Source organism: Phocoena sinus, chromosome 12, assembly GCF_008692025.1.
Source record: "Phocoena sinus isolate mPhoSin1 chromosome 12, mPhoSin1.pri, whole genome shotgun sequence".
Classification (NCBI taxonomy): Eukaryota; Metazoa; Chordata; class Mammalia; order Artiodactyla; family Phocoenidae; genus Phocoena; species Phocoena sinus.
Window position 1 is genome coordinate 8,633,786 of NC_045774.1, and position 15,930 is coordinate 8,649,715.

Sequence of the window (15,930 nt, forward strand, 5' to 3'; positions counted from 1 at the left end):
ACACACAGGGTGTATGTCATTCCCCGTGTAGAAGAAATCAGTTCCTACTTACAGACACTCCCCAAAAAAGATCTTAAAAATCGACAGCCAATAGGTATTAGGAATATTATTTTTACATGCCATTAGCAGGTAAGGAAATCCCCACCAGTGTTACCCCGCAGCCCGGATTTGGAACTTGGGTGAGAATGACAGTCCTTTCATTTTGTCAGATGCTTGGAAAGCAGTTTCTTACTGCCTTCCATTTCCTCCTTCCAAAATTAGTGCCTTAGCCTGGTGAACAGTGGGGAGGGCTTAGCACAAGCTGTTTCCCAAACCCCGGTTTTACAGTAGAGGAGGGAACTGTGACCCTCTTTTTAGTGGGACTGTTCAGAAAGTTCCCTTCCAGCTCTAAGGTCATGATTTTTCTCTAGTTATATTGAGCACAGACAGGACTGGTTTGTTCACTTTTTGTATTGCTAAGCAGGCTTGGCTGACAGGAAGTGGGTCTGGGGGCAGGAAGTGGCTTACTTTCAGAGGCAAAAGGAGCTGTTTAGAAAGACTTGGGAGTTCATTTCATGTTCTCGAAATTATGCGATGGATATTAGTGGATCTGAGCTCTTCCTATCTATATCTGTCTGTATATATACTTCACATAATTTTCACCCTGGAATTTGAAAATACAAACTTTTCAATTCAAAAGTTTAAAGTCATTGACTTACATTGAAAGATACAACTTTAGGACTAACATGTAAGAGCTATACATATATAAACAGTTTTAGTAGGTAAGGAAATCGCATAAGCCTTTCTAGGCCGCAGTTTCTCAGCCTTTAAAAGAAGGTAGTCAGACTAGGATAACTTTTTACCTCTCACCAAGCAATACCCATTTAGAGTCACCCTACGAAACAGTTACCCCTCCTCCGTTTTTTAATTATTCTGCCTAGAAACATATACATGTATATAACATAAAAACAGGGTATACAGTATAACATAATGTAGATACCCGAAACAAAAGTTGTTGGGAAATTCCGAGGCCCAGCTTTCATGTTTCACTCTGCCCTGTTATTGTCCACAGCATATTAAGGACTTAGCTTTTACACTGTAAGCTTAGCCTAATGGTAGCGGAGGAGAGCAGCTTGGAAAAGGAGATGAGGGGTATGTAGTGTTGGTTTTCATGGTTACTTTTAAGTTATCCTCAGTACTCCTTAAAGTGGTACTGAATTCTCTGTAAAATGAAGTAAGTGCCTACCCTAGGGCGTTGTGATTCTCGGAAGACGTGAGCTAAGAAACTGCTTACAGCTATGTGGTTTATAATAGAGTCAGGTTGGCTCGTTTGCCACTGAACTCTGTAGTTATGACCTTACTTTTCATTAGTGATTAGCAGCTGGGCGGACACTAATCCATGGCTGCTTTTTCACACCTGGTGGAGAAGGAGTGGGCGGGGAGGGCAGGATTGTTGGACTCCCAAAGGTCCACGACCTCGCCTGAGGCACTCGGTTGTGGTAGGTTAATTCACTTTCTTGATAGATAGCACCTACAGGGAATTTGGAGTTCTTCTCATCAGCTGTGAGCATCAGTCCACATGGCGCAGAGCTTGAATTTTCCTGCTGGGGGAGCGACCACAGCCACAGGGGTTGGAGTATCTGGAGCTCTGAGATGGACAGCGGGAGGGAGGCTGGGAGCGGCTGACACAGGCACCCCCGCTCCTTCTCGGTGACTTTCCGGACTCCGTAGCCCCGGGAATAGCACCGGTCCGTGACTCCTGGGAAGTGCAGATAACAGGAACTGCGGGCCAGCACTTCGACCTCCTTAGGAGTTGTCTCGAGTGGACTCTTGTCAGCCCTAACATTCGATGGTTTTATTATTCCTATTACTAGGCAATAAAAGGCTGGTATATTTATTATCCTGGTATCGTACAATTATATGAATACTTGATTAGAATATGAGTTTGTGTCTGTGCTGCCCATCTGTCTTGGTTGGCTGTGCTACAGACAGAATGATGGTGCGTGGAATTCTTACTGCACCGCCTGGCACTTTGTGTTCTGATTAATTCCGTAGACTTTTTGCAAGATTTGTGGAGCTAGATGGCCAGTTTTCTTTGGCATTTGATAATTTTTCCTAAGCCTAACAAGCCATTTTCTTCACCTTCGCTCAGTTTCTTCTTTAACCTCAAAAAAGAAGACTAGGGCTTCCCCGGTGGCGCAGTGGTTGAGAATCCGCCTGCCGATGCAGGGGACGCGGGTTCGTGCCCCGGTCCGGGAAGATCCCACATGCCGCGGAGCGGCTGGGCCCGTGAGCCATGGCCGCTGAGCCTGCGCGTCCGGAGCCTGTGCTCCGCAACGGGAGAGGCCACAACAGTGAGAGGCCCGTGTACTGCAAAAAAAAAAGACTAATTTTAAAAAGTTATTATCCATTGGTTGATCAGGTTTACCATAGCGTTATTAGTAAGATACACTGTTATTCACACCTTCTGTAAAGGTCAGTAAGCCTCAAGAAGTCTGGTGTTAAGAGCTCAAGCTTACGCATGTACCCCTGAAGTTTCTAACTTTGAGGCCAGCTTGCCTTCAGGCACCTGGTGACATGTGGATACTGCTGTTGTTGGCAGCATTTTAGAGAGACCAATGCCTCCTTCCTGACTGACAGCAGAGTTGATGTCTGCCAGTACAGTCAGTATCAGGTTACTACGGACTTGACTCCAGTTAATGAAAGGTTGTGTTTTAAGAACCACATTTCTATTTTACTTGTCTTCTCTCTGTATAGTGTTTTAATATTTTGACATTGGTTTTTATTTTGACCTCTCCATGCTTAAAGGAATGGTGTACAACAGGGTGTTTTCTCAGCTGCCTTTCTTGAATAGAAAGGACACTTGAAAGCGGACACACTAAAGTGTCCACTTTAGAAGTTGGACGCTTCTAAAGAACTGCGTGCTTATTAGAAACTATAACGATGTAAACTATGGTCATTGGATTTTTAATGGCAACTACTTTTATAGAATTTTGTTGTTTATATAAACAGTGTTACTGGGAGCAGTGTTGCACATTTAACTAAGACGAACATTCATTTTATTTAACAGATAGAAACAAACTTATCTCTATTAGCCGTTACCATGACAGCCTGTAAAGGGTTAGTGATAAAGACAGAGAAGAGCTAAAAATCAAAAATTCCATTGCCTTTGGGGCTTTCCAACTTTGCCTTCTAAATTGGCTAAATTCACAGGTCTGCATTTCTACATTAAGCTGATTAAGGTTTGCTGAGTTGCTGGTAATGTTTTAAGGAGGGTGGTTATTACTTGTACATGACCACTGTGTCATCGCTAACGCTGTGATTTATTGAGTTGCAGTACGTTCATGAGACTGATTTTTATCTTAAAGATAAGGAGATCAGGATCCAAAGAGAGTACAAAAACTGGCATCCCTCTGTAGAGATACAGTTTCATTAAGAAAAACCTGTCTGCGAGTTTAGGTCTAGTACTGAACGAAAGTCTAGTAAAGGTATTTTCATATAATGGAGTATAAATAGTAGCCGTGCATACGTTAATCTTGCCAGAAGGAGTTGTGGCCGTCTGCTTGTTCAGGATCCTAGCCTAGCCTCTTTCCCTGAGGGCAGGGTCTGTGTGGGTGTGGCCTTGCTTATGAGATGGGAGGAGCTGGAGATGGATGGGCCCATCCCAACCTCTTGAGTCAGAATCTCTGGGCCTGGGGCCCAGGAAACTGTTTAAACAAGCTCTCCAGGTAATTCTTTTGTGTGTTCAAGTTTGAGGAGCACTGAGGGCCTGGGGAGAGTAGCGTATGAGATGTGGCTGGCCATGCTTCCTGTGCACTTGCTAACAGACACCAGCCTTCATGAAGCCTGTCTGGTATTGCCGCAGTGAGCAGGGCTCTGGAGGGGTTAATGTTCATCCAAGAAAGCAAAATTCAAAGATAGTGTTCCGTTAAAAAATTTTTTTTCTGGTACTTTAATTGGGTGCTGGGCGATGACGAGTTCGGCACCAATTGGAGTTAAATGTGAAACAAGACTCAGTTTGCTGCTCAAAATTTACAAGAGCCTGGGCTCTCCCCTCTCCCCGCGAGCTGGCTCCTGGTTTGTTAAGGGAAGGGGCTGACTACAGTTCCTGCGGCTGGAATGACTGCTGGCCTCAGGGGAGTGCGAGTGTGCACCTGGAGGAGACGTGTTTCCTGCTGTGGTCACAGCGGTTTGTTTAGCAGCTGTGGCACCTTCCTGAGAACGTAGCCTATTTTTACTCACAACTTAAATGAAACAGTGAACTGAAGTTGAATTTTAGTTTTAAAAAATTGATTTTCTTTCATCTTTGTTTGCCCCTAAAATTGTTTTCTTATCAATTTGAATACCAAATTGACCATAGTCTAGTTCAAACGACTTGTTTTCTAGCTGTTTCATATTCATAATCACTAAAGTAACACAGAAAACAGTAAGATCTCGACCCAAATGTCCATCAGCAATGAATGTATATAGAGACAAAAGTGAGATATCCAGATAGTGGAATATTACTTGGCAGTAAAAAAAAAAAAAAAAAAAGGAATGAAGTGCTGATACGTGCTACAACCTGGATAAATCTTGAAAACATGTTAAGTGACAGAAGCAAGTCACCAAAGACCACATAGTGTATGATTCTGTTTCTGTGAAATGTCCAAAATAGGGAAATCTATGGAGACACAAAGTAGATTCTTGGTTGCCAGGGTTGGGGGGAAGGAGTTATGGGAGTGAGTGCCAGCGGGCGTGGGGTTTCTTTTTGTGGTGATGAAATGTGCTAAAATTAGATAGTGGGATTGGTTGCATAACTCTGAAGTTGCTAAAGGCCACTCAGTTGCATATTCTAAATGGGTGCATTTTATGGGATGTAAGTTACATTTCAACAAAGCTCTTTGTAAAGAGTAATGACTCAATGATGAAAATCAAAATACAATGTCGTCTCAGTAATTATTCAATGAAGTGAACCAAGGTAGCATCTGAAGAAGGTTTTATAATTCATTTCAGTTGTGAGAATTTTTCCTCATCATACTCCCCTGCGTTTCTTCCCCCATTTGTGGGAGAAGTTTACCATACTACTTCCTGTCAGAGCCTTTTGAAGTATTTGAAAGGTCTTACCCAGATATTTGAAAGCTGTAGAAGTTGCTGAAGTGGCACCTCCAGAAGAGGGCGGGAATGTTGGAAAACCGCACGGCCACTTTAAATGACCGTGAAAGGTCAAGCTCTCAGTGTAATCCTGGCGGTGCTTAGAGAGTTCTACTCAGACTAATTTTTGAGTAAATGCAGGTGTGATAATACAGGGATTAATCTGTTATCACTGAATCCACTGCCTGCAATTCAAACATTCAGATGTTACTCTTTGAATTTCCCTTTCATGGTTTTCCTGATTCCGCGTACATAGGAAAATCACTGCAAACTTTTATTTCCCCTGCAGTGTCCTGGCTACTAAAATTACCTAAACCTGGTTAGTCTAAGAAGATGTAAAACGATGCTTGTCTGTAAAGTGTGCGGAAGAACTGGTCTTGAACTTTTCCCTCCTGTCTTGGTCTTTAGTATGGTGTGAATTTATTCTGTAAAAAGTGTGATGGGGGCGGGAGGTTTTCTTACACGAAGTTTAAAGTAGTTCAGGAGGAAGTAGACATTTCTCAAAGGAAAAATTGCAGGACTAGATTTATTTACCAAAATGAGGAAAATAAGGAGTGAGATAATTTGACAGCCAAAAATTCAGCAATCGTTCATGGGTTAGAAGTAAAATACAGTATTTTATTGTCAACTCAGTATCTTTTCTACATCTCTCAGACATTTAGAAGGCATTTTAGATACCATTTTGAAAAAATTAAACCGAGAAGACTCAAAAATCATGTTCTTCCTAAGTGTATTCTGAAAAATACTGGTCCTTTGGGATATTCCATGGGAAAAAACCTGTAGGCAGAAGAATCTGGGAGACCTAGACTGAGGCACCATCTTGGAATTTCACAATTTGCATTAATACAGCAAAGACTCTCAAAGCCTTTCAGTTAAAGAAAGAAAAAAAAAGAAATAGAGAACCTTAACCTGTGTGACCTGAAAATACTGCCTTCCCACCCCCCATGCTTTGTCCCTCTCTCTTTAAATTCAGATAATTTTGCAGAAACTACACAGCCACTGATTTGGTTGGTGTCCGAAGCCACTCCTATAATTAAGCTACAGAATGTTAGAAGATCCCTTACAGATAGAGTCATTTCCATTTTGTAAAGGAGCTGGGAGTGCCTCCTTCAGACTGGGGCTAGGCCCGGAGGCGATCCTGCCCACCGCCTGCTGTCAGGCCTGTGTCCCGTGATTGCCCAGCAAAGCGGGGACGGTGGATTTATTTGATTTTAACAGGGCGAATTGTTATTGAACTTATATTTTTAAAAAACAGCTTAGGGTTTAACACCTTTAATTCCCTTTTTTATTGGAAAAAGAGCTGTCCGTTGCATTGGAGCAATAAAACCTGTACTATCGTGTGTCTGGTTAGAGTTACATCCTCGTCCTTGGAAATGTGAAAACAGGTGTGAGCTTTTCCTTTGTCCATGCAAACAGCCTCCCAGCCGGCTCGTAATAGTGGCACGTAGTTACTGATTTTCTCATGAACCTTCCCGCTCCCTCTGCAGTGCACAGCTAGAGCTCCGATTGCATCTCACCTTGGGCCTTTGGACTTTAGACCGAGCATTTCAGAGCTGGAAAGGACTCAGGTCATCTAACCCTAACCCAGACCCTCTCTTTGCAGATCAGGGGGCTGAGGCCCCAGGGAGGAAGGCCTTCGCAGGTCACCGGGCCATGGGGCCTCAGGGCTCCCAGGCTCTCGCCCACTGTTCCAGGGATCAGTGAATCTGGCTGGTCCTCAAAATCATTTGAGTGGCTTTTAAAAAATACAGGTTCTTGGGTTGAGGCCCAGAAACTCAGGTGTTTGAGAAGCTGCTCTGGGGATTCTAATGCTTAGTCCTGAAGGACTGGGGTGTGTGGCATCTATTTGAGGGCCACCTATTTAAGTCGTAAGCGGCAGCGGGCCCCCCCCCCCCCCCCCCCCCCCCCCGGCCAGGAGGCACTGATTGGCCTCGAAGGCATGCATGGTGCCAACCTGCTGGAGTGGGCTGGGAGCAGGTGAAAGCTATTATGGTTCCTCAGCCTGTTGATGGTGGTTTTGAGCTGAGCTAACCCATAATGAGAATAGCAAATAGAATTTTTAAAAGAGTAGATTATTAAGCAGAAGGAGATTAGGGAGTATTACAATTAGGTATTCATCATCTTCATTAACTAAGGCAAAGGTAGGTAGGTTTATGTGTTGAATCCTGATATTAAACGAGATACGCATTATATAGTTAAGTGGTCTGGTGCAAATACCTGTGAAACACCAGTCATTATATTCATGAAAAAAAAAGTGCCTGGTGTTTTGCTTAAATTTAAGAAGCTTTACTGGCTAGCTTCATTAGTTCTTGTTTTAGAAATAAAACGAAATTCATTGCTATTTTTGTTTTTAGACATTTGTCTCTTGCATATACTGATATTTTAGTAATAGATCAGAAACCTACCTCTCTTATTGAAATGAAAACTACTAAGCGGGCTACTATCAGAGGCAAAAAAGAAGATTTTTCTGCTGAATATGGTCAGTGTGAAAAACACACAAATACTCATTAAAAACCTCATTTTCCTCAAGGGGTTCAGACACCTTCAATACCAAGTTTTGTGTCTAGGATACATTATCTTACTCTAAAATTGTGACCCAGTATATAGCCGTTTAAAAAAAAACCTTGTTATTTTAAATCCGTAGAGTGCTAATGTAACTCTCATACTGAAACTTATGAATTTCCATTATAAATAGTGGAGTATGATTATGTCTGGTTCCTTTTAGATTCTAACATTTTGGAACTCTAACTACAGCTTTGTGCCATAGCTTCAGAAGGAGGAGCATTTGGAGGAGAGACATGAATTACTAAGTTATCATCTACACCAACCACATGGCCCTCTGTGTGTACGTAATGGATTGGGGTACATGGGCAGAATTAAACTTTTATCACCACTGCCCCCACCACACAGAGCAGAATGTTAGAAAGGGTTTCAGTATTTTGACCAGCCTGGCATAAACATTGCCCTTTTGGTGGGTAGATTTTAAATGGCTAACTGCATACTGTACACACCTGTACCGCACATTACTATGTGGTTTTGCTGCCTTCAGAGAATATTGCCTTTGAGAAAAGTGTGTGATCTAGGGGGAAATACGAAGACAATAAAAATTGCAAACCATGTGCTTTTCTCCAGCCTTTGCGCGTGGTTTGGGTTTGTGTGGTGATACGTTTTACCCTGGGCCTCCAGCTTTTCGTGGGACCACTCACATTTATCATGCATAACCATATCATCCCACTTTATTTCTGTGGCACCACTGCAAACACGAGTGCTAGCTTTTTCCAAGTACACACTGAGTTCCCTGAAAACAATTGAGGGGCTTCCCTGGTGGCACAGTGGTTGAGAATCTGCCTGCCAACGCAGGGGACACGGGTTCGAGCCCTGGTCTGGGAGGATCCCACATGCTGCGGAGCAACTAGGCCCATGAGCCACAACTACTGAGCCTGCGCGTCTGGAGGCTGTGCTCTGCAACGAGAGAGGCCCGCGCGCCGCGATGAAGAATGGCTCCCGCTTGCCGCAACTAGAGAAAGCCCTCGCACAGTAACGAAGACGCAACACAGCAAAAATAAATAAATAATACCACATATTGGTAAAAAAAAAAAAAAAACAAAACAAAAAAACCCAGTGATTACCAAGGAAACCTAACAGGATAATAAAAAGGAGAGTTGAGGGCTTTCCTGGTGGCGCAGTGGTTGAGAGTCCGCCTGCCGATGCAGGGGACACGGGTTCGTGCCCTGGTCCGGGAGGATCCCACGTGCCGCAGAGCGGCTGGGCCCGTGAGCCATGGCCGCTGAGCCTGCGCGTCCGGAGCCTGTGCTCCGCAGCGGGAGAGGCCACAACAGTGAGAGGCCCACGTACCGCAAAAAAAAAAAAAAAAAAGGAGAGTTGGGATTTAGGTATGTTTCCTTAATATTGCCAAAGCCTGATTTCTTCTAAAGCCCCTGGATAAGTGGACCAAAACATGAATATAAACGGTCCTGTCGTCTGAGTAAATGTTCCATCTTACACTTTGATGAAAGTTTATGCTGTATCTCAGTACATTATTACAGATCTATAGAGTTTAAAAGAATCTTAATAGTCTTTCTAAACATGGACCAGCCTAACATGCCGCTGATTTAGGCAGTGCCCTGCTGCGATCCTCAGTCAGGGTAGGAGCATCCCCTGTATCCAGAGGGCATTTTGGGGTGCGTGTGTGTGTTAGAGGACTGGGGATGCTTGGTGTTTAGTGGGTGGGCTCGGGGATGCTAAACATCCTGCAGTCCTTGAGGTAGTCTCGCAGAAGGAACACTCGTGCTGGCCCAGAATAGCATTTCACCCCCGACCCCATGAGAGACACGAGTAGGGTGACGACTAGTCAAGGGACACGTGCCCCGTCCTTCAGGGCAGCTTGGCTGGAGATCATTAACCTGCTGTTCATTCGAGTGTTTAGCTTTCACGAGTTCTCCCGTCTCATCCTTGGTCTCAAGATTGTAGACCATGCACTGTAAATGAAATACACATATATTGATTAAAATTACCTTGCTTTTGTAATTTGAGGGGGTGTCTGAAAATGAACATTTTGGTGCCCCCCCCCAGATCAGAGCTGGGCGTTGCTCTTTCCCACGGGGCTGGTGGGCACAGCGGAGGGGAAGGCTGTCTGCCTCCCGACACGGGTCCCAGCCGTGCCTGTGACTGCAGCCCGAAGAGCTTAGCCTGATCGCTGGCTTGACCCCTTTGTTTGCGGCCATACACCAGACTGCAGGATTGCCTGGGTGTTGCAGCTCAGGGAAGGAAGTCCCTGGAAAGACCAGAGCAAGTGAAGCTTGGCGGAATGTCTCACTGGAGCTGCTGATGGTCATTTTTTTTTTTTTTGCTTATTTTTGGCTGTGTTGGGTCTTTGTTGCTGCACGCGGGCTTTTCTGTAGTTGTGGCGAGCGAGGGCTACTCTTCGTTGCGGTGCGTGGCCTTTTTTCATTGCGGTGGCTTCTCATTGCGGAGCACGGGCTTCGGTAGTTGGCGGCACGTGGGCTCAGTAGTTGTGGCTCTCAGACTCTAGAGCGCAGGCTCAGTAGTTGTGGCACGTGGGCTTAGTTGCTCCATGGCATATGGGATCTTCCCGGACCAGGGCTCGAACCTGTGTCCCCTGCATTGGCAGGCGGATTCTTAACCAATGCGCCACCAGGGAAGCCCTGATGGTCATTTTAAGTGCCTGTGATGGGAGGTGCAGTTTTTGTGGGTTGCGCAGACCTTCCCAATCCACTTAATTTTTAAGAAAGTTCACTTTCTACATACTACTGGCTTGTTACATCTAATCTCAGCAAAAGTATTCATTTTGCGGGTTCTTTGCTTTTTCAAAGAGTTGTGTGAACTTTGAGTCAAATAAGAACCAGCTCAGAACCTTAAAGTAGTTTTTTTCTAAATTCCTGTTAATGAGTTTGCAAAATGGTTAAAAATAGTGTGACGATCACTTTTTTATGTTAATTATTAGCATTGGTTTCCAGAGGTGACATTTTTTTCTTGGTCCTCAAATTTAGAGGTGATCGAGATGTAGGAGTTAGAGTCTGAAATCTCCTACGTGTGAACCTCTGGTCTCTTACATGCATCTTAACCAGGGTAGTGGCATTCGGTACACACTGTTTGGTGGTTCAGTTTCTGAATCAGTAGGTAACAGAGAAAGAAGAGCGTATCTGAGGCCCAGCATTTGTCAGCCCCACGTCCCTCCACTTCAGTTTCGAGTGTGACATTCATTGTGGGCTTATGAGTGTAATTTAATTTGGAGCTGCGTTTGTTACAGAACATTTGACTTTGGGGCTGCTTTCACATCCCTCTCATGTGCCCTTGGAGCCGTAATTGAGAGAGGCTTGCTTTGTGACAGCCGTTTTGTGATTTCTTTAAATTATCGCTGGCAGGAAAAGGAAGAAACTTAGGTTTTTATATTTTAATAAACTTGAAGAATCCAAAAGGTGCCTAGTCTTCTCAGTAAACTTCAGTTCTTTAATTTGTAGACTTGTGATTGGAGAGGAAATGTTTATTAAAATCTGGATAATTATGCCTGACTTCTCTATATGTTATATCAGTCAGAGAACCTTTAAGACAGGCTGTATGTGTGTCAAGGTATCTCTCAATCATCACAGTCTTGAGTGTTAGGGGAAAAATGATTTGTAAAGACTAATTTTTGTTCAACTTAGACAGAGTCTAAGTATCCAGCCAAGGCATGACACACATTCGGAACTCACCACTTTTTAGTTCTTATATCAGGAAGCTAAATAATACATTTAGGGGACTTCCCTGGTGGTCCAGTGGTTAAGAATATGCCTTCCAATGTAGGGGACACGGGTTCAATCCCTGGTTGGGGAACTAAGATCCCGCATGCTGCGGGGCAGCTAAGCCCATGTGCCACAACTACTGAGCACACGAGCCACAACTAGAGAGAGAAGCCCGCACGCTGCAACAAAAGATCCTGCATGCTGCAAGGAAGATCCTGTGTGGCTGCAGCTAAGACCCGACGCAACCAAAAATTAATTAATTAAATAAATAAATATTTTAAAAAAATAATAAATACAATCAGTCAATCTGTGTCCTCGTTACATTTCTGTCTGTGTTAGGATGAATTTGGAATATATGTCTCTCCAGCTATTTATATATTTCACTTGAAAAATGGTGAGAAGCAAGCATTTCTTAATGTTAAGCATTATAGTTGCTGTGTTATTTTCCTTTGGGACCGTGATATAAGGTAGCTAGATTTGCATGTTTTTCGTATGCTAGCAAATTCTGGGTTTTTCAAGCGATAAATTGGAAAATGACCTTGAAATAAATTGCCTTAAACCACCAGTATGGCACTATTAGAGACATTTTTTCAGGCCTTCCCGTCACTACCACCTTGTGACCTTACTATTGCTAGTAATGCTTCCACGTTCCCACTGTCTTCATAATTACCTTTTCAAATTACTACATAGTATTCTGTCCTCTCCGATGTGTCTGTGACCATTTCGCCGTTTCTCTCTTCACTGTCGAGGTGGTTTCTGAAGTTGCTGGCAGCATTCTGGTGCACAGACCCTCCTCTGTCCTCTCCTGTCACTTACAGACTTGGTGTGAATGCCCAGAGGTGGCTTCACTTAGCTGTCGTAGGGCCAAAATGTGAGATGGTGTATGGTAAATATGTTGACAGTTATCAAAGTATTTTGTAGAAAAACAGCTTAGACCTAAGTGTGAAGGTGCTTTATTAAAGCCACGAGGGCACACATTTGGATCCAGACCGCATGCGTAGGCACAGAGCTGGGGGTGGGGGGGTGGTGTGTGTTTTGGGGTTGGGGGTGTATGTCTGTGTGTGGTGACAGGTATGAGAATGGGTGTGGAGGAGGGACATACTCTCACCACGTTGCTCAGGACCGTTGAGTTCAGGTGGGACACTCGGAGATTATTAAAAACACCCGGTTAAGTGTAATGTGTTCCATTCTGTTTTCTAGATCAACGTCCGAGTTACCACCATGGACGCGGAGCTGGAGTTCGCCATCCAACCAAATACAACAGGAAAACAGCTTTTCGATCAGGTTGGTTTCTGTGAACTTAAGAGAGCGGGTTCCCAGGTAGAAAAAAGTGTTTGCAGCATCGGAATCACTTTGGCGAGCACATTTATTACCTTGGTTGGCTGCTCGCTTCTCGCTGTGGAGTAGACCATGTTTTTAGCCCCTGCCAGCGGGGTTCAGCTGTTGTAAACACTCTCCCCGGGGTGGCCCCCGTTCGCAGTCCCGAGGAGAAGGGGCGCCGTGCAGTCTTCACGAGCCGGAGCCTCACCGAGAGCTCTGGCTGCCGCCTCTCCCGCTTGGGGTCTCCACGGTCCCCCTGGCCGTTTCTTGCCATCTGGTTCGCGGCCGGGGTGCAGCGGAGGACAGCGTGGGGCCAGGCGGCCTCTCTCCAGCACTCCCTGCAGCCGCAGAGTCCTGAGCCCCTCGGGGGTCAGCATACACCCTTCCCTCCAGCCAGGTAACAGCCCAGCCGCGCTCCTGCCCCTCTCTTCATGAAAGCTGGAGGTGACGCAGAGTTTTAGTAAGCGCAGTGCACCACCATGAGGGCCGTGATAACTCTTCCATGGAACGGTTCCAAGCTTTAGACAGAGCGAGAGCGACCTTTCTGGGCTTTGTGAATTCTGCTCTGGGACTGAGGACCCAGTAGGGCGCCGGGGCAGGGTGTGCGTTCACAGGCACCTGCACCGTCGGCGGCCTTCCTGAGAGGCCCCGCCGGTCGGCCAGGCCACGCTCTGCATCCCAGCACCAAACTGGAAACAGGAGTGGAGTCCTGGCAAGTGTAGAAAGTATAGGTGACTCACCCTGGGCCTGATGGGATCTCCCTTTCATCCCCAAAGTCAGCACCCAGCAGGTTAATTTCCCCAAGCCAGTGAGCAGGGCCTGGGGGCTCACACCTCCAGGGGAGGGGTCGAATGCAGCCTCCGCCCTCCCTGTGCTGTGATTTTTGAGGCCATTCCCTGGCCGTGCCTCACCGATAACGATAAAGACATTTAACTGCCTGGGGCGGGACTGGACTTGGGGTGGAAATCTAAGGGTTTCTCCTGAAAGAAAATCCTGGGCACCATATGGGGGCAGTGGTGAGAGCACGGACGGGGAGGAAGCCAGGGGCTCGGGTCAGCTCTGCCTGCAGCTAGCGCATCCCTCAGTCACCAGAGTTAGTGTTGGAATTTTTTTCAGTATTGTGTGTTCCTGTTGTGAAATACTGTGTAATCTGAGGACTTGAGGCTGGAGCGGACCCGTGGAACCGCTCATGGAACCGCTTGTGGGTCAGCGGAACATGACTCGGTCTGTGTTAGAACTGTGGACGCAGAGGCCTGGCAGGAAAGGCCGTCTCCACAGCCTTGACCCCAGTTGCACCTCGCTCTTTGAATATCCACTTGTTTATCCCTCCGACGTGGTACGGTGAGGCGGGGATGCTCAGGCCTCATTGGCACAGGTGGGCCTGGCGCCCCTCCTCCCCTCCGCCACGCTGGGTGTGTTTCCTCCTGAACGAACATCCAGGAGGGGCTGCGGGCTGCACGGGGCTCTGCGTCCTTTCTCTGCTGCTCCACCTGATGCGCTTCTAGGTCTCGGAAGCTCATTCACGGGCCCAGCTGCCAGTCGCTGAAATGTGGTCCTTAACTGGCATCGGTTGAAGGAGACTTGGAAGGTAGTTAGTCTGTCCGATTCCCTCCCACCCCCTCTGTCACTTGAGTCTCCTCAGCAGTAACTGTCCCCCAGCCCCTGTCCCAGTGCTGTTGCTTCGTCTGGGACTAGATTCTAGTCCAGGGCTCCGAGGTGATGGAGGCCCTCACAGAGACCATCGTGGAAGCCGGGCAGGTTCCTGGCAGGGCCATGGTGCTTTCCCACTACTGCAGCTGCCGACGTGCTGAGAAAGGAGTTCCTGCCACGTGACTCTCTGCTCACTGTTTTCATCACCAGAAAGTATCAGTAGTATTTTCCAGCTGTCGCTTGAGACTGAGTTAAGTAGACACATTCCTGCCTTTTCCTTTCCCAAAACGTGCCATTTAAAACACCACAGAGGGACTGCCCTGGTGGCACAGTGGTTAAGAATCCAGCTGCCAATGCAGGGGACACAAGTTCAAGCCCTGGTCAGGGAAGATCCCACATGCCACAGAGCAGCTAAGCCCGTGCACCACAACTACTGAGCCTGCGCTCTAGAGCCCGCGAGCCGCAACTACTGAGCCCACGTGCCACAACCACTGAAGCATGTGTGCCACAACTACTGAGCCTGCGCTCTAGAGCCCGCGAGCCGCAACTACGGAGCCCAAGTGCCACAGGTACTGAAGTCCGCGCGCCTAGAGCCCATGCTCCACAACAAGGGAAGCCACCGCAGTGAGAAGCCCGCACAGCGCCACGAAGAGTAGCCACCACTCGCCGCAACTAGAGAAAGCCCGTGCGCAGCAACGAAGACCCAACGCAGCCAAAAATTTAAATACATAAATAAATAAATAAAATAATAAAAATAAAACACCACAGTGGCATAGATAAAGGAATGGACCCCACACCCGTTCAGATTTGGCTTGTGTGCTGTGTATCGGCTTTAGGTTAAGGTAGGGACATTGGAGAGAACAGTGATTGTGTTTTTCTAGGAATGCTGGGTTTCCCTCGCAGAGAGGACTGACAGGTCAGTTTTTAGAATGGACTGCAGAAAGGAAGGTTGTTTACTTCTGTTTTGTTGTTTTGGGGGAGCCGTAGGGAGAGAAGTAGGGCTTTGAAACACGCTGAGGACAGTTGTCCTGGAAGTAGACGGAAGAGTCATACGTAAAGATGGGTGGCAGATCAGGGAACCCAGGGACAGGCTTCCACCGAGAGAGTGAGGGACCCGGGTCAGGTCCATGGCTCCAGAGTCTGATCAGCTCCGTGAAGGGGGACCGGCCACATCGGAGCAGATGGAAAAGAGGAGTCTGAAGATCAGCGAGGGTCTGACAGGCACGGGGCAGGGAAGTCAAGTGGACAGGAAATGGTTTCACGCTGGTCAGACCCAGGCTAAGGCTGCAGCTGGGTGGATGGAGTGGAAGGAGAGGTAGAATGGCTTCTGTACGTGGGGCTTTCTTGTGCGGCTTTGGACAGCCCGCAGAGGAAGGCGAGGCAGGTTTCGTATCCAGATGTTGAGATGGAGGTTTAGGAAACTAGCAGGATTGGGTATAGAAAACCTGGTCTTTCAGTCAGCTTCCTCTATACTTGGCTACCACGAAAAGCAGAACTGGGGCTTCACCAGACTTGCGGGGAGAGCGCTGGTAAGAGTCAAAACTGCCCTCCTGTCGCTTCGTGATGAGGACTCTCGGGTCTAGTCCCTCCTCGCTTTTTTTGGGTGAGT

At 46.6% G+C, this 15,930-nt stretch overlaps 1 protein-coding gene across 2 annotated transcripts in view; it reads left to right on the forward strand.

The window, feature by feature from the left end:
* EZR (ezrin) overlaps positions 1 to 15,930 on the forward strand; it is a 49,398-nt gene that overhangs the window by 12,689 nt on the left and 20,779 nt on the right. For both annotated transcript variants that reach the window (XM_032650619.1, XM_032650620.1), the window contains one exon: positions 12,552 to 12,635. In XM_032650619.1, coding sequence (XP_032506510.1) covers positions 12,552 to 12,635 — 84 coding nt within the window. The remainder of the gene's footprint in view (positions 1 to 12,551; positions 12,636 to 15,930) is intronic.